Source organism: Tiliqua scincoides, chromosome 1, assembly GCF_035046505.1.
Source record: "Tiliqua scincoides isolate rTilSci1 chromosome 1, rTilSci1.hap2, whole genome shotgun sequence".
NCBI classification, from domain to species: Eukaryota; Metazoa; Chordata; class Lepidosauria; order Squamata; family Scincidae; genus Tiliqua; species Tiliqua scincoides.
This window is the reverse complement of record NC_089821.1, coordinates 228,555,694-228,577,344: the sequence shown is the minus strand read 5'-3', so window position 1 is coordinate 228,577,344 and position 21,651 is coordinate 228,555,694. Positions and strand designations below refer to the sequence as shown.

The 21,651-nt window shown below is 44.6% G+C and overlaps 1 protein-coding gene across 1 annotated transcript in view; it reads right to left on the bottom strand.

The window, feature by feature from the left end:
- Positions 1-16,235, bottom strand: part of MAP3K21 (mitogen-activated protein kinase kinase kinase 21) — a 46,082-nt gene extending 29,847 nt beyond the window's left edge. Inside the window, exon 1 of the mRNA XM_066611443.1 lies at positions 15,440-16,235. Within this exon, the coding sequence (XP_066467540.1) occupies positions 15,440-16,235 (796 nt within the window). The remainder of the gene's footprint in view (positions 1-15,439) is intronic.
- Between the last annotated feature and the right edge of the window lie 5,416 nt (positions 16,236-21,651).

Below are 21,651 nucleotides of genomic sequence, written 5' to 3'. Positions count from 1 at the left end.
TATGACATCAATTCCAGTGGGTACAAACAGACTCTCATTCTAAAAGGTGGGTCCTGGCGCCAAAAAGTCTGAGAACCACTTAGAAAGTATCTATCTAAAGGTGATTACAAGGCTCTTTGGTCTGGGTAGAGAGACACAAAGAGTAATGCTTTTATAATCCGCAAATGGATTATGCAACTACTTCTCTGTTGCCTTTTTACAGCAATTGATGCCCAAAGGAATTATTCCAGGTGGTGGACTGGTTCTCTCCACAGATCAATTTTTTGCATGCTCCAACTAGTTTAAAACAAATTTTATAGGTAATATGGTCAACACTTGAACACTATTATTTTTAATGCACTCAGAGTGCAAGTCACTGGGTGTTCAGGTCTGTCTTGTTTTACAAAAGTCATTCAACATGCCCTGCACAAATGTAGAGGGCTTTTTGGAAATAAAGAATTTTCCCCCCTCCCCCATATCCACAGGGGTTCCATTCCGGGCATGCTGTAGATACAGAAACTGTGGATATGGGGGAACTCTATACAGCAGCGTTTCTCAGTGGTACTTGAGGTGGTGTCTTGTGGTACATGTGGGACCCCCCAGACCCCCATCACCTGGTAGCAAGATCAGCAATGCACCACAACAAGAAGCAGTAGGAAGCTCGGCTAGGCTTGGTGGGCAGAGCTCCAACACGTACTTTTTGTGCACTTGAAAAAGTCCTTCTGTCTTCCCTGAGCCTCTTACTGGTGTTTGTTGCATTGTGTCTGGCCTCCCAATCTCAAAGTAACTGGCGATGACATCATTGCCAGTTACTTCTGGTGGTACTTCCAATAGTAGTCGAAGTGGCACAGCAAGGGACAAGGGACAAACACTAAGAAAGGCTGCTGTGTAGAATAGCAGACTCCCGCATCTATTACCTTTGGGTTTTTTTAGTATCGGTTGAAGCATGTATCGGTTGCTAGTATTGGTTTCTTAACAGAGAAACATTTTTGCTTAACTGAAGAACACAACACACAGGCAATGAGCCTGCATGTTACAGGAAGGAGACTAACTAAACATCAACAGGAAGCAGGAAGCTTCCTGTTAATATTCTGACTGTGTCCCTCTATCATGGAGGCTGCCGGCCTGCCACATTCATCAGTTAAGCCATGTCTGTCCAACATTGCATATACGCAACAGGAATCAAATGTGTACACCTGTGGGCTGGGCAAAAATGGGTTAAGCAAGAATGTTCCTCTGTTAAGCAAAAAACACCTGTGTTTCAACCGGTACTAAAGAAAAATGAAGATAAAAGGTGCCGGGAGGGGGTGGAGAACCAAATTCACAGATACGGGGGACGCCTGCATACAAGCAACCTTGCAAAAATGGAATTTGTGCCCATATAGGTTACTTACTATTAGTATACTTAATATAGGCTATTTGCAATTTACTATTAGTATTACTGCCTACCAGAAGATATCAAGACCTGATTTTGGCTTGAACTATCAACCTTTCTTCAGAGAAGTCAGGGTGCCAGGCATAAGTAGCTTGTCCTATTTAAAATGCAAGGGGAATTCCAACATTCCAAACAACATGAATATCTTCTCTACAGAGAGAGTGTTTGCCTCTTCAGACAAACACTCTGTGTGGGTGGAGCAGAGCACAATTCTAGCAGATGCACTGATGGACACTGTCCAACCCCATAGAATCTCTACAGTTCTGACTTTACAGAACCCCATACAATCTCTGAATAGGGCTTCCTGCTCAATAAGGCTTCCCAAATCTATCTCATACATTACTGTGAAAAGGGACTGGGGGAAAAACATTATCACCCTGAGTGCCTTGGAGAAAACATGGAACTTTAATCATGCTTAAGATAACACCCCTCCAAGCATTGCATAACTGTTACTAATTATTTAATGTTTCCCACCTTTTGATCAAAATGGTTACAGCAACAATACAAAACAGCAGCTCTTTAGGCCTCTGGCCAATGGCAGAAGCCAAAGTACGTTTCCCTTTGCCTTCACCCTCCCCGCCTGAAAGAACTCTGTTCCAAGCCTTGAACTAACCTTGAACTAAAAAAGCAATTTCCTTGCAGCTGCTCTTTCTCTGGACAATGGTTGGGACCAGGCTGATCTTTCTCCTACCATGATTATCACCCTGGGAATTGGGGTGCAACTGAGGCCAATTGTAGAGTATGCTTCTCTTTGCTTTTCTAGGCACCAGGCAATATTTCTGGCAAATGTTGCAAACCACCTTTAAGCCACTGAGCATCTGAAGTGCTGATACCATTCAAAGCAAAAATAGATACCAATGTTTCAACAGTACAAGACTGCCACATAGCTGTAATACACTTTGCACCAACAACTCAATCTCTACTTTTTGACAGTCACAAGATTACCACTATGGAACATCTTTGGAAGAAAGAGTGACCAGAACAAGATCACTGATACAACAAGAGGTTTGGAGTATCTAATAATGGGAATAGTTCTTGTACATGTCAGCCGCCGGATTCAATCTGTCACTAGCTTAACCTAACAATTAGGCAACCATTCAGCTTGTTACTCGCTTTGGAATGTTCTCCATTACACTTTTCTATACTCATATTCTTAACAGCCGCATGAATCTCAGATACGTTTGTGGCATATAAAGATCCCACTTTTCAGCTCAGAAGGTTTCCAGAGTTGCTTGAAAAATATTTCACAAACAATAAATCAGAGTGCAATCCTAAACGTACCTTGTGCCATTGCAGGCCCGCTGCACTGGCTCCCAAATGTTGCAAACGTAAGCATGTTTGCAGCGGTTCAGGAGCAGGCTGTGCTGGCACAAAGACGGGAGCCAGCCTGCTCATGCCGGAACCCATCCCTGTGCTGCCAGGACCAGGTACATTTTTGATGGCCAGGGTAGGTTGATGCAGGGCGGAACAGAGGTGGGGAGGGGGTGGTTTGGGAGGCAGACTGGGCTGGGGGGTGGTAGCAGCTTTATCCAGAGTTGCCCTCCAGCCACCTCCTAACAGCGTAGGCCAGTCAGCCTGCCTGTTCCAGCGCAAGTCAGGATTGGGCTGACAGTAAAACAATAAAAAGCATTAAAGCAATAAGCAACAGGCAATGATATTCATTACTGCATTACGTTCATTACACTACTAGTTATTCATTATTGCAAACACCTAAATCTGTGAAAATGTGTTTACCTTGAGGAGATTCTTTCAAATCACCAACCACATCATTGTCATTAAGTAAACCAATGGTAAAAAAGATGTCAAGGGTTTCAGTCCTCAAGACTAAAGCTTAATTTCAAAGCCAGGTATAGTGCATTACACTAACTCGTGTGCCTGATCACAAAGCATAGGAAACCAAGCAACTCATGTATGAACTGACTCCTTGAAAAATGCATGAGAAAAGGGTTATTTACAGCCATTTTGTAGCAGGGAATAATGAAGATACTACCTTAAAATTATATGCAAATGTAAATCTTTGGCAGAAGTTTGATGCCACAGGTACTTTCAAATGCATTGTTGTTCTTCCCTAAACCTCCACCTTGTTCATGTTCAACATAAATTGTCAACAGTTTCTTCCAAGGCTTATACTCAGAACTGCTACCCACTTAAGGGTTTGAGACCATTTAAAATATACAACTGTCAAGGGCAGATAATCCCTTCTTAAAAGCATGTGCAAATTAAAGATTGGGTGTATCCAAATACTCCTGAAGAGATCTAAACCCAAAGAGCCTAGCAGAGCATGCCCAGTCATATTTCTAGCAGTCTACCTAATCTGACTCAAGTTGTATTATGGAATTTCAAATAGGCAGGATTTGGAACTGTTCTAGTAAACAAAAAGCTTTTTGATGAAGAATACTGAGTAGAGACTGAATGAGGGTCTTCCTGCTCTCACAAAAAGAAAAGTTAATCTAACAGAGTAAGAGCATCATTTCTACATCAGACTGGGCCAAGACATTTAAGACGAGAGAAATTGAGTTAGGTAAAAATGTTTAAAAACTAGGATTTGAAAGAAGCTGTTCAACTTGAAGGGGAAACCTGCTATTTAAAACAAACAAAAAATAAAGTTTCCCTGTAGTTTTTACAAAGCCATGATTATAATGTTTACCACTTGATGCAATACAAATACAAATGTTTAACACTGCCTTTTGTTGTTTTATTTGAAGCACTTGAAGATTAGAACATCTGAAAAAATTATTCAAAGTAAGTTCTCTCTCTCTCTTTTTAAGTTTTCGCTGCTTTGCCACTCTCTTTTATCTTACCATGAACAGCGGTCCACTGTTAAATTCACACTGCCCAGGAAAGGCCAGGTACAAAAATCCCACAGTTCCATTAATTCATAAAGAAATTGTTTTTGTTACCTTGGCCTTCTATGACAGGGTAATAACTTATGAAAGATAAAGCATAAAAAAAAAAAACATTCTACTGTTGTCCTGTTGGAATGTTAAGACTACAACAATAACACTAAAAGCTGACTCAATGAAAGTTCCAATATTGTTATATTTCTCAAGTAACAAAACTTGTAGAATAAAGTCATTGCTTGCTGCAGTGTTTTGGAGGAAGCAGAGGGGACTGGCTTATCAGGCTTGAGTTAAAAGCACACCTGCAAAAACAAACATTTCATTAGCAGGGAAAAGAACAAAGCAGAACTGTTCTGCCAACACTGTCTGTCTGGGGCTGATTCAACAACAGCTATGGCCCTTGGCAGTAAAGTTCAGAGAAAAGAACTGATTTGGGACTACCATACTGGTATACTCTGGTAGGTTCCCAAAGGACTTTTGAGACATTTTTGAAAGATGGAAGGGGGCAAAAAAGCAATATAGTAAGAAAAATCTAAATACTTGGTACATTATTTGTATGATTTCTTTTCAAGGACTATCAAGCAAAGTTGTGCCCCTCTGAAGAAAAATGATACCAGCAGTCTCCAAGTTCGGAACAAACACTTCCTTCTATGCACATCACAATTCCCATACTAGAGTGGTTCAGACTTAAAGCCAAGCATGCTGTCTGCCAGAGATCCCGACCTCCTCTATTTGAATACACATTCATCAAACTCCTGAAATGAAATGAGCCCCCTTCCCCCTCCCCCCAACAGACATATATGCTGGCCTATTCGGCTAAGGCTGCTGCCCAGCCAGAATTCATTAACATTTTCCCCAGTCTCCAAGTCCATCAACTGGTATCTTTTCTCAGATACTTCCAGATACCACAGGTTTCATGTTTTTCTCCCACCTAGACAGTTTCCAGACCATCCTACAAATGGTAACACTTTCAGTGGAATCTGACAGATGGTAATACATTGATTCTAGAATCCATCAGGAAACAGAAGGATGGATTAGATTGCAGCCAATTTTAAAAGTTGATTCATGTTTGTAAAATGATGTAGAACACCAATAATGTAGTGAAAACATTGTGAAATTCCCTGAAAACTCTCTCTTAAAACAATCACAAGCTACTAGATAATGGCTTCAAAAGTAAGACACACATACTTTCAGTCTCAAGGTTATGAAAAATCAGCAGAAGCCTGACACCCTTTTTGAGTACTTTGTTACTGCACAAGGACATCCGTATTCAAATCTTGCAACATAAGAGTTTACAACAAAAATTGAGATAAGAGCTGAAAGTTGACAAAGAAGTTATTGGTCCAGCAGATTTAGTCACTTTCCCAGACCAAGCCTAGCAGGCCAAGGCCCTTCAATTTTGTTGTACATAAACAGACACTCAAGAGAAAATGTTGAACAGAACAGAGCAATGCAATTATGGAACTCCCTATTGGGGGAATTAAGATCTACCCCATCCTTCATGGTGTTTCAGAGAGGGTTCAAAACTTTTTGCTTTGATTGGCATCTGAGCAATGGGTTGTTTGCCTCCTGTGCCTCTATAGCAGTTCCTTGAGCATTAAGAGTTTTGTCCTCCTTCAGTTATTGTATTTTTTTTCTTTCTATAAATTGTAAGCTGCCTTGGGCATTTTTCTGGCAGAGGAAAGGCAGGATAAAAATCTGTCAGTTAAACAAATCAAGCAAGCAAGCAAGTAAAAGGAGGGGATCATCAGTAGCTGAAACTTTCAGACCTCTCAAATCACAGAACTGAGAGACAGAGTGAATTATAGCACAGAGTATTAAACGGGACAGAGTGACTGTGTCCAGCTACCACCTCCAAAGGGAAATTTTCCAGTAAGCAAAATCTCTGCTCCTGAAGTGCTAGGGGAAGGAAGCCATCACATCTGAGATCTACAGAAGCAGCATCCACCGCAAAGCTGTATCCCATAATCAGCGGCTCACAGACTATGTGGGCACCACTCTGTACACCCTCCTTGTACAGGATGTTGTTACAGCATTAGAACCAATTACATTATTGAAACAAAAAACTGTTCAGAGAAATTTCAATAGAAATCAATCAATGTTATCTGTGATGGTTAAGATTGCACCTCCATTCTCAGAGACTGTAAAGCTCAGCACTTCCCAAACTGCGGGTTGTGACCCAATTTTTGGACCAGAACGCTGCAAGGCAGTCCGACGTGATGCAACTAATAAAGCAGGTCATGCACCATATCCCCCTGCAGCTTCCTGGTCACTGTAGGCCCAGGACCCACTTGGGACGATGAGGGGGGTTGCAAAGGTAGGGAATTCAGGAACTGCTGTTATAGCATTTATTATCAGGTGCTTGCTTATCCTCCTCCCCTTTCTATCCCTGGATTGAAGAAGATAGAGGGGAGGAATGGAACAGAAGAGGAGTTGTGTTAGAGAAGAGAGTGGTGGGCTAAAAGTAAGTGGAGGAGCATTTAACATACTGTATAGGGCACCAAGAAGTTGTGTTCCAGGCCTAGATGATGGGACAAGCACAAGACAGCTATTCTTATCATATGGCTGGCTGCTATAGAGGACAAAATGCTGGGCCAGACAGACATTTTGTCTGATCCAGCATGACAATTCTTATGTTCTCATTACTGGCCCAGAAAGGTCCAGAAAGTTTATAAACTAAATTAAAGATAAGCAAGATCTTCTGCAAGACCAAGAAAGCACAAGTAATCATATTAAAACAACCTCAAAGTCAGGAAACTAATCAGAAAAACTTTAGGAGAACAAAGGTCTTCCATGATGAATCTCATCACCATGGTTTTTGTGTTGCTTGCCAGAAATAATTTTACAAAAAAAAAATTCGAACAAAGAAATGCTTGAATTCAGTTGCTACCCATGCACTACAGGATGTGCCAGAGCAAGCAGAAAGGGATCTGGTTAACCTCTGACAGCAATGCAATTCCTAAGTGATCCTTTATTATTTTCTCTTGCATCAACTATTTCAGTAGTTCTTAATGTTTTCTTGGTTCACAGACCCCTTTGATGAATCTGATGAAAGCTATGGACCCCCTCCCCAAAAAATACACATATGCAAAAAATTGTGGATTTTGTGCCCAGCTCATATATCTTCTGAAGCCCATTCGTGGACCTGAGGTTACATTATATCACTGACAGGCCAAACCCATTGGGTATCACTGCCAGCAGAACATGTGTTCAGCCAGTGGCAACTGCTGAAAAACAGCTGTAAGGCATGTTTTGGCAATGAACTGAGTAGCACACTGCCCAAACACTGGTGGAAAGGCCAGAGCCTTCCTGCCTCTATCAATGGACCCAAAAGAACCCGTCAAAACAGGTAAGATGGTGGGGGAGGGTGGAACAGCGGTGGAGAGGGGGAGGTGCGGGGGGTGGGGAGACTGCAGGAGGGAGTGGATCTGGCAGCAATGGTGCATGCTGGATCCTGACCCCTCCAACAGCAGCCTTCCTGCCCACTTTCTTTCCTTGGATTTGTGCCAATGATTTTCTGAGACCCACTGAGGGACAGGAGGCTTAGGGAGGGGAAAGGGGAATATAAATCCCCTTTCTCTTCCAAATCCTCCTCCTTCAACTCCCCCGATATAGCATATTTCTTTTTGGCATAGCTGCACCCGGGAGGGGGAGCATAGGAGTGGGCTGTGAATGTCCTTGTGCAAGGTAAAATGACTAGACACACCTAGTAACCTTTGTACACTTACCATGCATTAGGGATGTAGAGAAATCTTACATTTATCATAATTGTTAGTTACTTCTTCACAGGAAGGACTCCTAATCTTAAAAGTCAAGATAATAATGGCACTCTCTGTTTTAGGTTATCATAGCTCTCTGTTGATGAAAAGAAACTGCAATATAGCCTACATGCTTCCTGTGTTTAGGTGATTAAGGGTGCAATCCTAACCGGCACTTCTGCCGGCACAGGCAGGAGGAGGCCAGGAGGGTTGCAAATGTGCCGTAAAGGACGTTTGCGCCTCTGTGGGAGGAAGCTGTGTCAGCGCAGCCAGATGCGCCACAGCATGGAGGCTGGCAGAAGCCTCTGCGGTGGCTTCCTTCCCGCTGCTTGTGCCAGCGCACCCGCGCCACACAAGCAGTGAAGGTAGGCGTGGGGGGGCAGGGAGGAGGCAGGAGGGCGTTTCTGGGCGGGGGGGAGGGTGGACAATGGGCAGCCCTAGGGACAGGGGCGCAGGAAGCCAGGGCGGGGCTGGGACCCGGCGGTTATGCCAGATCCCAACCCCCGTCCCCAGGGAGAACGGAGCAACTTCAAGCCGCTCCGCTCTCCTCAGACTTGCACCACCTCCTGCAAGTCTGTGGTGGCACAGGTTCAAGGAGACCCATTGGGGCCAGCAGCCCTTGCCCAAGGCTAAGGGAAGAGCTTCCCCTTGCCTCTGGCTGAGCTGCTGCTGGCCAGTAACCCGCGTTGGATGCAGTGCAAGCCTCCTGACTTGCCTGCTCCAGAGCGGATTAGGATTGCGCCCTAATGTACCTAACTTTTGCCAATAACACAGGCCAACACGTATTTTGCTTCCTTAAATGTTACACCAATTAATGGGTATATTTGGGGTGCAGATTCCAAAAATGGCATCTGTTTTGCCCTATCATGTCTAGTTTTGAAGACACGGCATAGCCTCTTTAGTGAATGGTTCAAGCAGCTTCCTCATGAGGAAGCCTACACCATGGCTTCCTCATGAGGAAGCTGCTTGATCCAATTACTAATGAGGCTATAGTATATCTCCAAAACTAGATGTGATAAGGCAAAACAGTTGCCATTTTTGGAATCGGCACCCCAAATTCATATAAAACCACCATAAAGTTTGGGTTAAAACTTTTCTGACCCTCAATTTTGTAGGCCTGTGTAATTAAAGCAGTAATCAACCAGATTTAATGTGACCCTAATGTGCTGGCAGTGACAATAAAGTATTCCCAACTCCTAAATGTTGATTGCCAGTAACTTTCCTTTCTCCATCAGTTACCACTGTCCTTTTTTCTGTCTTGTGCATACCATACCTCCCCTCCACTGTCTTACACACCCACTCCTCTTGCCTCTTTGTCTACCAATTAAATGGTGAATAAGTACACCCATTGCCTGGGCATTCCATGTTTTTCAGTTTGGCACTTGTGGATTGAGGAAGTTGTTTTTTTCCCCAGAGATCGTGATCCGCTTTGTACTCCAAATCCGTACACTAATTGTTATACCACCACATCTAGCACCAGATTAAAAAAATTGTCAGGGAAAAAATATTACGTTTATACCCAGCTGTTGGTCCCGCAAAGATTTAAAAGATACTGTTGACTGACAGACCTGTTACAGATTTCTGTAAAAACTGACTCGGAATGCATTTGTTTCTTGATTGTTGCACCAACACTACTTCTGCTACAGGGATTTCAGATTTTCCCCACACTCACTTTTTTGTACCTTAGAAAATAACAATTACCCAGATAATGCATTCATTGTTTTTTTGGCCCTTGAATCAAATATGGATGCCCAAGTTTCACAGATGTTCTGTATTGTTTGTGATGCAGTTAGCAACCAGTAAAAGAAACTAGTCAACACATTTTTTTGAAGTTTTATTTTAATGCTTTGGTGGCTCTATGCTCCTCTGCTGTATAGTTTCAAGAAAGGCATTCATTGCACACATGTATGATCTAATAGCAACAAGCACCTCCACCACATTGCCATTTTGTGAACCTTTATTTCCATTTTATTCTTGGTGGCGTCTACTATTTTCCACTTGTGCCCTGAAGTGAACAACTAGTCAATTCTTTTGTTTTATTTATTTAGTTGAAATATTTGTATCCCATCTTTTACTCCCACTGGGAAGCACCCAAGGATACAACAGCAATTCATCCAAGCCATACTTGCTACACACAATGGCTATCTTACCCACTTAGGCGTGAACAGGAGAGTGCACTATGCTTTTTAGCAATTAATCAGGGAAACCTTTATGCTAAGGCTAAAGCGCAACTGGGGCATGTTTTGACAACCCTTCAGAAACTTTAGAAAATAAGATGCCAAACATGTTCACCAAAAAAAAGAGGAATCAACAGAACACATGTCCAAGCAGATGTGTTTAAGACAGAGCAGGTAAGCACACAGCGTATGAGCAATCCTTTATGGGGAAAGATTAACTGTAGCATGCCTTCCACCATCATTTGTGTTACCTTACAGTTCTCTCCTAAACATGGGTGAAACACTGATATTTTTGGGACTTATTTCTCAGTTAGAAGTGCAATTAGATCTTCAGCTCAAGAATATTTGTTCTTTTCTGAAATAATGCAGCTTCAACTGGACTTGCAAATGATAATAAGCTTCACAGAGCAACAAATGTTCAATGTCTCCCTTGTACTTGCCATTTACTCAGAAGCGTTAAATAAGACTTATTTCACTCTTCTGAGGGCTTCTTGCATCTCTCTCGTAATCCTATTATATTATTACTTATGTACAAACCTCAGCCCCATATTCATGGACCATATCAGATGGGTGTACAAGCTTAAACTACATAGGTAGGACCTAGTTTAACTCCTTCCAGCTGTGGTAGCACCCAACCAAATAAAAGAAGAACTCTATGTACTTTATGTGAGTGTGTGGGGGGACGGGAGTATGTGTTTCCCTTTGTGTATATATGTGCATAGTGTAGCCTGCCAATGTAAATATAAAAGTAGGCATAAAAATGGTCTTACTAGCCAAAGTAAAACTGATATGACTTTCGGTCCTCATGATGAGAAAATGTTTACAACTGTTAACTGCAACAAGCTGATGTACACACTATTCATCACACTACACATTATATAGTTCGAAATTAATGCAAAATGCCAGATCTTAAACTCCCCTGTTTTCCAGAACAGGCATAATTTTCCCTCATTACTTTTCAAAGAGTATTCAACGGTGCAAGGAAACTCTTCTGTTGACTTTGCATGTGACCGATACTGAAGCATGCAAGATTTCACGGCTAATGCTCCCAATAATTTTCCTCCTCCTATCTGAACATGACATCAAAAAGGAAGCATAAGAGGAGCCAATCAACATACAAAATTATTATTTTCAATCTAATTGTGATGAAATAGTTAACAGTTGTGGTTTCTGTGGAGGATTTCCCCTCCACTTCTCAGGTACTTCATTTTCCCTCCAATATCTGAGGTTCAAAGCGGAACCAGCTAATTGGAGAGCTGGGGAAGCGAGGCCAGGGAAAAGAAACACCAGGATTAAGGAGATTTTCTCTCTCTCTTCTGGTGCTTCAGCCTTGGCAATTCAGGGAGAGCCCACTTGTTCGTGAGCAGAGTGAGAGGCTGCTGGGGAGAGCCCCAGGTTCAGAAAGACTGTCTGCCAGGAGCATCAGGTTTTGTTTATGTTAGTTTGTCCTTCAGACACTGGGAGCTCTTAGTTACCTCAGCTTATGCTAGGTCAAGTTGGGATCCAAGCTCTTAGCCTGCCCGTGAAAGCTTCCCCGCAGCTTATCTGCAGATTCAGGGTACGTTTATTCATAAGAAGCCAAGTCTGTTTAAATCGTTCTTTTCCCATCTCTTAATAAATCTTTTTTTTGCTTAAAACCTCTGCCATGCTCTGGGAACAGTGAATTTGTCAGCCTCCCTGCTCTGCAGGTACTACTAGCAGAGTGAGCACATTTTAACAACCCCTTCTTTGGGAGGGGTTTTGCCCAAAGAACCCCTCTGGGAACCAGATCTCTTGGGCAGGTGGCAGCCGACTAGATCTACCAGGTCTGGTCCCACCAAGCTGCACATTAAACTGAAACTGATTGGAAGAGTGGAGGACAGGAAGGGAGTGAGTGCTTGGTACTAGGCATCACTGCCCTGGATCAGCAGGTGGTCGCTAGAAGTCCCCCTCCTCTTTCATGACACTAATCTTCACTTTGCTTTGCCAAAGCTTGGTTCTAAGCTCCTTCTCTTTCTCTCTGTCCTACCAAGAACTGATCAATTCTTCACAGAGTATAAATTAGGTATTGAAGTACTGACAGGCTGCATCCTGTACAGGTGCTCCACTGTATCCATGGGGGGAAAATTTTTGCTCCCCCCACGGATACCAAATCTGCTGATAAAATGGGGAACCTATTGTTACTATGGCACTAAGCCCTCATATCTCTTCCACTGTAGCCTGTTATAGAATACTAGAAGCAGCCATCCAGAACACTAGAGGAGGGAGACTAAGAGAACGCTAACAGGAAGCCTTCCTCTTCTATAATAGGTTGCAACAGAAATTAGTGCTTGACACTACAGTAAGAACAGGGTCTCCTTTTATAGATAAGTAATGGGTGGGGGGCATAGAGCTACAGATAAGTAAGTCAGTGGATACAGGGGGACACCTGTGGATACCATCCACACATAGCTGCAACTATCCTCATTCAAGACCTGCAGTATGCTCATTCAAATGTTAACTGAGCTAGTCCCTCAGTCTAACATGGGTGGCACAGTTCTACAACTGACTGTGAAGACATTGCAAACTTGTAGTAGTTTTTTTGGTGTGCTACTCTTCCCATGCTCTCATTTCTGCACCAAACCATGAAAAAATTTCATGTGGGAAAGCTGCCACACTGTTTGTTTGTAGAACAGCAGATTCCTCAGGCTGCATTTCTCATCACGAAAACTTCATTCAACCAAGTGTTGTAAAAAACAAAGGACTTCATGGCCAGATGAGTGTGTAAATCCAATTATGATGGGGGGGGGGTTTGAAATTCAACTGTTGGCCTAGTAGCAGTACAAAAAGCTCCTACAGAACACAGCACCATATGCCTACAGACATAAAATAGTACAGGGAATTGTTTAGTACCCCACCAATATTTAAAGTGGAGAACAACAACAGTGAATCTCATGGATAATGTGTGAAAAAAACAGACATAAACACATGAGAATGAATCCCATCAAACCCAGTGGAACTTATTCCCAAGTAAACATACACAAAATTTAACATCTATGGTTACTTATATGATTATAAAGAAGGAGGAACATAGTCTTGGAGAGGTGGACACCCTTAAAATGTAAGGCTTGACCTGGAAGGGGAAGGGGCCTGAGGTGGCTGAGTAGCCATGTTTTTCTGAGCTCCTGGAAAGCTCTTGGAAAACACGCTATTTCTTCCCAGAATCATGAGTCTGATGAGATCCAAGGATCAGTGGTCAGGAGAGGCCTTGATCCTACAGATAGTGTACGGTTTCAGAGAAGAAGGGTCCAGCCAGGGACTGTTTTTTCTCCAAGGGAACCCAGCCATCGATGTCGGTGATGGTGAGGATTCAATGTTGAAATTAAGCTGAAGGCTCCAAGCAGGGAAGGAAGTTGAAAGAAGCAAGTGAGTGTTGTTTCCTTGTGTGTGTCTGGCATTAATTGACTAATTGACTGCCTGATGAAGCTTTTGCTCCAGAGAAGGAGGGACAGGCTTTCCCCTCCTGGGAGAAGAGGAAGGAGGGGGAAGTTTTCTCTGTTTATTTGTTTGTTGATGTGAGAAGAAGCTTTGGAGGAGATCTGCTGAGCTTGTTGTGGAAATATGAGTGCATAACTCTAACTTTATAAATCTAAAATTCGTTGGATTACAAATTAACCGTCTTAGAATACAATTATTGTTGTGGAGTGTTCAGTTTCATTTTCCTGTGCAGAGCTTGTGGAGTGCCTGTGGAGAGTGGCTGGAGACCTGCATTTTTTTTGTTTTGCAAAAGTGGTTGATAGTTTACATTCCTTTGATTATCGCTTGGAAAAGAATGTGGTTGACATAGAAACAAATATAAATAACAGAAATAAGATCTAAACAGAAATAAGAACATCAGGGACAACTAGTGGACTAAAAAAAGAGACTACAAGGGCAAGAACAGGACTTGACAAGTGAAGTAAGAAGAAAGAAGATATAAGAAGGAAGAAAAAGGGTGACAGGAAAAGGAGAAAGTTAGGAGCTCTTCTGCTCCAGAGTCCAGCTTGGGAAAACTAACACAAGAGGAACCAAAAGGGAAAGAATAGAAGCAGATAATACAAGACAATATAGAGAAATTTGTGGCGATGGGACAGCAACAAACAAATCAATATCTGCGGGTTCAATCTAGTTTGGATGCGTTAACTACACAACTAAATGATCTTAGTGTGCAACTTAAAGATGTTATATCCGAATCACATGAGAAAAAACAAAGGATTATGGAAAAAGTACTGGAAATGGGAAAGCAACAAGTAAATCGATATTTACAAATCCAAATTAGCCTGGAAATCTTAATTCAACAGACAAATGAGTCTAATACTCAACAAACAGGAAAGGATCAACAAAAGAGCAAAGAAGATGGAAGATAAATCCAAAACACTGGAGATAGGACAAAACAAACAATTGGAAGAGACAATGTTAATGGAGATCACTTGGAAGATAAAGACTCAAAAGTCACCAGACCAGAAAGGAGAAAAAATACTTTCTTCTTCTTGAGTAGGGGTGTCAAACTTGTTTCATACCAAAGGCCTAAGCTAGCATTCATGGTGACTGCTGAGGGCCGGAAGTGACATCATTAAGCAGAAAATGATATCATTAAGCAGATGATGGCCAGATATAAGCACTCTGTTCTCACAAAGAAACTCATTAGCTGTAAATGACAGAAGAGAAAGTGTGCAAATCTGGTTCATATTTTCAAGATATGAGACAGCCCAATTATTATGGGGGCCAGATAAATTGTTTCCAGGTGCCGCATTCAGTCCACAGGCCTTGTTTGACACCCCTGAACTAGAATACACTGTTCCAGACAGGCTGGGCCTTGAAACATGGATGCTTTAGCAAACTGGGTTACAACATCAGTTCTCAGAGTGTTTCACTACTGCACACTATTCATTGCATGGGGGGAAGGGTCACTTCCAGTATTTGATAAGTTGTTCATTTCTTCCTTTCTCCATTCGAAATGGTAGGGATTGGCTTTCTTTATACACACATCCACTACTATTTGGGCCATCTCAACAACCTATTGTCATCCACCCCCATCAAACTTTATGCCAGAGCAGTCACGTAAAGAGCACAGGATGCTTTTTGTAGCTTTTTCCAAAGATATTTGTTACACTTATGCAGCTAAGTGGTCGACACTAAACAAGAATGAGTTGTTTTAAACTAATCTGAGGCTAAAATCAGAACATATGCTTAACAAATGCAACTTCTTAAAAGTAAAAACAAAAAACAAACCACCCAGGTCCAAATACTTACTATTGCTCGACTTGAGGTCTCTGTGAAGGATGGAAACTATGGCTTCTTCGTGTAGGTATAACATTCCACGAGCTATCTGTACTGCCCAGTTGACCAGGGTATGAGGTGGTATGCGACGGCCCCAATGGCTCCCACCCGTGGCTGGGGATGCCCCAGACAAAGCTCTGTTGAGAGGTCCTCCCCTTGCAAACTCCATAACCAGGCAAAGGTTGGGTTCCTGCAAACTTACACCATGAAGCTCAATGATGTTTGGATGTTTCAACATGGAGAACAGTTTCGCCTCTTGCTTCACACTCTCTGCAGTGGCCATAATGTCCTCATCTGGGTCCTGCCGGGCTGCTTTCACTGCCACTTCCTGGCCCTTCCATATAGCTCTGTAAACTTTGCCAAAGCCCCCAACTCCAATGACTTCCTGAAGTTCCAGATGCTGAAAGTTAATCTCTTCTAGAGAATCCAGATGGCCTCCACCACTTGCAGGATGCCCATCACTTACTGTTAGGCTTTGGCCAGACTTGTCCAACACTCCTAACTGAGGATGTTGGTAACGTCCTGGTTGGTAAGTCACATAGTTGGCTGGGAAAATGCCTAGGCAGTGGCGGATTTTGCCTGCCCACCAGCCATCATCTCCGGAGACTGCTGCATCTTTAGAGAGAACTTCGACCACTTCTCCCCGCCGCAAGCTCAGCTCATCTTCTCCAGTTGCTTCATAGTCATACAACACAGTCCACAGTGGGCAGGACACGCCACTGGTGCCCAAAGTCCCTTCAGTCACTCCCTCGGAGCTCAGTAAAGCCATGGTCAAGGCAGTGGCACTAACCACATCAATTTCAACTTCAGCATTGGGAAAGATCAGGGAAACCAGGTAGGAAACTTACTCCTCACTGTTTTAGCCCAGCTTAAGGGCAGTGGTAGAGAACATGCAAGAAAGGAGGCCCTGAGGGAAAAAAGCAGCATGGCAATGGTGGGAAATTTGGGTGAGGTTGAGGAGATGATTGGGGGAGGGAGAAGAGCGGGGTAATGGGAGGAGACAATTCCAGGGGGGGAGAGGAAGTGGGGTAGGGGAGGAGACGATTGGGGGGAGAGGTAGTGGGGTAGGGGAGGAGACGATTGGGGGGGAGAGGAAGTGGGGTAGGGGAGGAGACAATTCCTGGAGGGGAGGGGAAGCGGGGCAGGCGAGGAGACAATTCTGGGGAGGGGAAGCGGGGCAGGGGAGGAGCCAACTGGGGGGGAGGGGAAGCGGGGCAGGGGAGGAGCCGATTGGGGAGGAGGGGAAGCGGGGCAGGGGAGGAGACAATTCCTGGAGGGGAGGGGAAGGAGGAGGGAGTGGGGCAGGGGAGAAGACAATTCCTGGAGGGGAGGGGAAGCAGGGCAGGCGAGGAGACAAATCTGGAGAGGGGAAGCGGGGCAGGGGAGGAGACAATTTTGGGGGGAGCAGGGTAGGGGGTCACAGAAGCTGAGCACAGGGAGATGCACAAACCAGTTGGGCCCTAAGGAGCAGAAAGAGAAGCCAGGGGGACAAGGGGGGGGGGTCAGGAAAGGCAGGGAGGTTGCAATGGTCTGGGGTAAGGCGTGGAAGAGGCTGCACCCCCTGCCCGGCCTGAGAATACACCGAGGAGGAGAAGCTGGTCCAGGCAAGCGCCAGAGGGACGCAGAGCGGAGAGGGCTGGAGGCGGCACAGGGGAGCTGCAGGGCAGGTGAGAAGAGCCGGGGGCGGCCACAGGTCAGGCGCCAGAAGCTTCCGACGGCGGAGCCTCGCCCGGGACCGAGGGGGTCTCGGTCCGCAGCAGAACAGGCGCCGCCACTCGCCGCTCACTCTTCCTGGCCGACTCCGCCGGGCGCAGCTCTCCAGCAACTCCTCGCTGGCCCGGATTGGCCGACCGGGGCACGTGACGCGCGAGCCCCGGCCCCCGGAGGGGGTCAAAGAGTGAAGCTGTGCAGGTGCCTGCCTGCCTCCGCCCCGGCGAAGCGGCGCCCAGAGCAGGAGGGCGGGCGCTCGCAGCGCGCTGCGCTCTCGGAAGGCTCCGGGAACGAGAGGCGGTGAAGGGCAGCGCTGCGCTGCGCTGCCTTTGGTCTTCTGAGAGTCGAGGGAGGGTGGATGGGAAGCTCCTGCGGCCGCGGCACAGCCCCGGGGCTTCCCCCTTGCGCACCCCTGGGCAGGCCGTTTCCACCCACTGCGCCCTCGTGCCAGCAGAATATTTGGCATTAAATGAGCTAAAGCACAAGCAGGCTGCTGGAACTCGAGTTGCAGCCGGCGCCGGCCAAGCAGGACGAGGGGACGAAAGCCCTGGGCTGCTGCTCACGACGACCCCTCGCAGAGTGATATTACACACAAGCACAGCTTGGGAGCCGTGGGTGTAGCTGCTCTGGCAGCCCTCGGGAGGCTTCACACAGAAGGGGGGGGGTTTGGCGTTGCCCTCTTTCCAGCTTCCGTCGCTGACCTTCACTGCATAGCATCGCCCAGTGCTTCTCCCACATTGAGCACCGGGACCCACTTTTGAGAATGAGAGTCTGTCAGGACCCACCAGAAGCGATGTCATGAACAGAGGTGACATCAGCAAGCAGGAAAATTTTTCACAATCCTAGGCTGCTATCCCACCCACACTTACCCAGGAGCAACTATCATTGTTAAAAGAATATACATAGTAGCTTGTTCAAAGTACAGGTCTGTCACATTTGCCCAAATGCTGTCACAGACCATGGGAGCATCAAGTCTAATCTATTAAAAATAAAATATTGAAATGAATGGGGACCCACCTGAAATTGGCTCACGACCCACCTAGTGGGTCCCAACCTACAGTTTGAGAAACACTGGCACAGCCTTATGTCAGTGGTTCCCAGCATTTTTTCATATGCATACCCCTTCATAGGCCTTTTCCATAAACTGTACCCCTAACTGTACAACTGTACAACATAAACTGTACAACTAACAAAATGTTTGTAATTAATATAATTGCTGTTTCAATTTATGTGTTTTCAACTACTGATCCAGATCTGATAATACACAGTTTGATGACCAAAAGCTAGCAGTTGGTGGGGCTTTCACAGCCACCTAGCTGCCTCCCTTCCTGCCTTGCCAGTCCCACAAGGCATTATATTACAGACTTTTCCATTTTTTCCACCATTATTCACTTCTTTCTCAAGTAACCCTAAAGGTCCTAGCAAGTACCCCTGGAGGTAAACATACCCAAGTTGGGGGTCAGTGGTATAGACAGGGGTCTCCAAACCCCAGCCCAGGGGCCAGATGTGGCCTGCAGCAAGCCTCTATTCGGCTTGCGGCCAGCCTCTTGTCCCCTGAAAGCCTCTGGCCCACTTGGCCAAACATGACTGGAACTGTGCTCTGGTTGCGTCTGGAGAGTGTTCTAAGGGCCAGAGAGTTTGAAGGAATGAGCCCATTCATTCATTTATTCACTCATCTCAGTTCCATTTCTCATTTATTTATATAAATTTTATATTTAAATTTTTTTTCCAGCCCCCAACACCGTACCAGATATTTGATGCGGCCCTCTGGTCAAAAAGTTTGGAGAACCCTGGTATAGACCATGGAAACATGTATTCTAAACTACTTTATTTCAGAAAGACCTAAACATTTTTTTTGCCTCCATTCTAAAGCCCTACTTTGTCATGATCTCTATTTACAATATACCTACAGGTACATTCAGTAGGTTTCATGCATTAAAAATTGGTACAGTACTGTGTTTAATAAAGTAGCACAAGTTCAACCCAACTGCAATCTGGTGTCTTTGCTGGGGGGTGTGAGTGCACATAGAATGCTAGATGCAGGGAGGTGGCAGTGAGATGCAAGTATCTTGGGATCTTGTTTGTGCATCTGGTGGGCCGCTGTGAGATACAGGAAGCTGGACTAGATGGGCCCCGGACTTGATCCAGCACAGTTCTTATGTTCTTTTATACAGCAAAATACGTATATGGATCTGCTGCTAACAGAATGGTTTTTGACCATTTTTATCTGTCAGAAATCCTGAAGTCCAGATCCCTCAACTGGAATTCTGCTTGACAGTACAGATGTTACAAAGACATGGCGCCTTTAAAAACAAAACAAAAAACAAACACCCTACATGTTGCTAACTCATTTGCAAGTCTGTGAACATTTGTTATATGTCCTATATGATATTTCCTCTTTGGTACAAGTGCAGCACATCTGACTAGTGGTGTTCAAAATGACCAGTTAAACTGGTCCAGTTTATCACGCTTATTCTGGAGATTAAGGGCCCAATCCTATCCAATTTTCCAGTGCCAGTGCAGCTGTACCCATGGGGCATGCACTGCATCTTGTGGTGGGGCAAGAGTCACACAGGCCTCCTTAACATCTGTTCCCTTACCTTGGAGCTGCATTGCAGCTGCAATGGTGCTGGAAAATTGGATAAGATTGGGCCCTAAGAGTCCACGCCTATGCACGTCTATTCAGAAGTAAGCCCCATTATAGTCAGTGTGGCTTAATCCCAGATAAATGTGGATAGGATTACAGCCTAAGAACTGTTCCAATCCTGCTTCCTTATTCACAGTGTAGAGCTACAATCCCACACACACTAACCTTGAAGTCTCTCACTTGCATACTCTTCCCCAGTTTATCTCTGCCTTTACTTTCCTCTGTTGGCTCCCTTGTGTAGTTTTTTACATTGTGATCTTCTTGGCACAGGGACTGGTCTTCTAATACTTTGTAAACAGCAGAGAGAAAGATTGAATATAAATCATTTAAATAAATAACTAAATGGTGACATGTAAATAATAATGGTTATTATGCCCCATTGAACACAGTGAGTAAACCTGCTTAGGACTGTGGTGTGGGTGAATCAATGGAATTCATCATGGGGACACCATGTTCATAAGCCTGTTTGTACCCCAGTGAATGGAGTTGAACAAACTATTTGAGTGCCTCATTAATAACAGTATCTCATTGACATAGACATATGAGAGTCCAATCCATGAGCTCATGTCTACTTAGAAGTACATCCCATTATAGTCAATGGGGTTTATTCCCAGGTGAGTGTGGAAAGGATTGCAGCCTGAGCTGGTAAGGCCCAGTAGTTACCATAGGGTGCAGTAGTGTTCCTTTGGCAGTTTCTTATGCAGGTGAAACAATAAAACTATTGGGAATGCTGTATCTGAGAGCCTTTTATTGCAAAACTTTGGGCTGAACATGCTCTGGTGCACTTCATAGGCCACAACTGTTAGTTTCTTGGACATAGGGTTTGTCATGGAAGATCAGAAAATCATCAGGTGGATGATGTGGTGTTGACAGTGATTCCATGTTTTGACAGCTGTTTGACAGCTCTGGGAAGGGCAGGGCTAGCTCCACTGTAATCAGTCAAGGCCAATGGAGACCTGGATGGATGTTCTGCCAGATTTCCCTTCCAAGCTCCACCTGGAGAATTATGCCCACTTTTAGTTAATTAGCTCCCCTTCTTTCTTCAAAAAATTACCCTGATTCTGCCCTGCAGTACTGCTGGATCCCACCACCGGAGTAGCTCACCTGTTCAACCTACAGAGGTCCTCCTTCCTGCCACTACAGCAGCCCCTTGGTCCTCAGCAGGTTTTGGGCACAGCAGCCAAACACCAGTCTTAGTGTCTCCAGTAGTTTTCAAAGTCTGTTCGCACATTAACCCAGTCTGTCTTTCCTCCTTCTGCTACCCACCCCAAACTCTCCCTTCATCAGGTGATTTTATGCCTGAGGGCCTTATTGCCTTCAAGTGGCTACAGCTGTGCAGCACACTCTGCTGGATGCCCAGGCCTTACCCTTAAAGGGGCCACTGCTGATACCACATCTATCTCCTCGCCAGATCTTCTGTGAGTCCAATACAATGGACACCTGAGCTTCATTTGACCTTGATGGGACTTTGAATGGACTTTGACTGAAGAGATGGCTCACCTGAGCCTAATTTGGACTTAATGGAACATACAAGGATAAAAGGTAGCTTCAGAAGGTGTAAAGCTACGTGATCCAGAGGAAACCTGACCAAGAGCTACCTGATCCAGGCCTACAGGACATGGACAGACCAGGACCTATAGGAGAGGATTGGACTACCAGGATCCTGCTGGAGGAGAGACTCTATTTCAGAAGACTGAACTGTGCTTTAGAGATTGGATTGGACTTGGACTGGAGGCTTCAGACCTTTACCCACTGAGTTGTGAAGTTTTGGGGAGGGAAAGCCTCTGGACAAGAGGACTTGCAGGGAGTGTTTGTAGTAATAAATTCT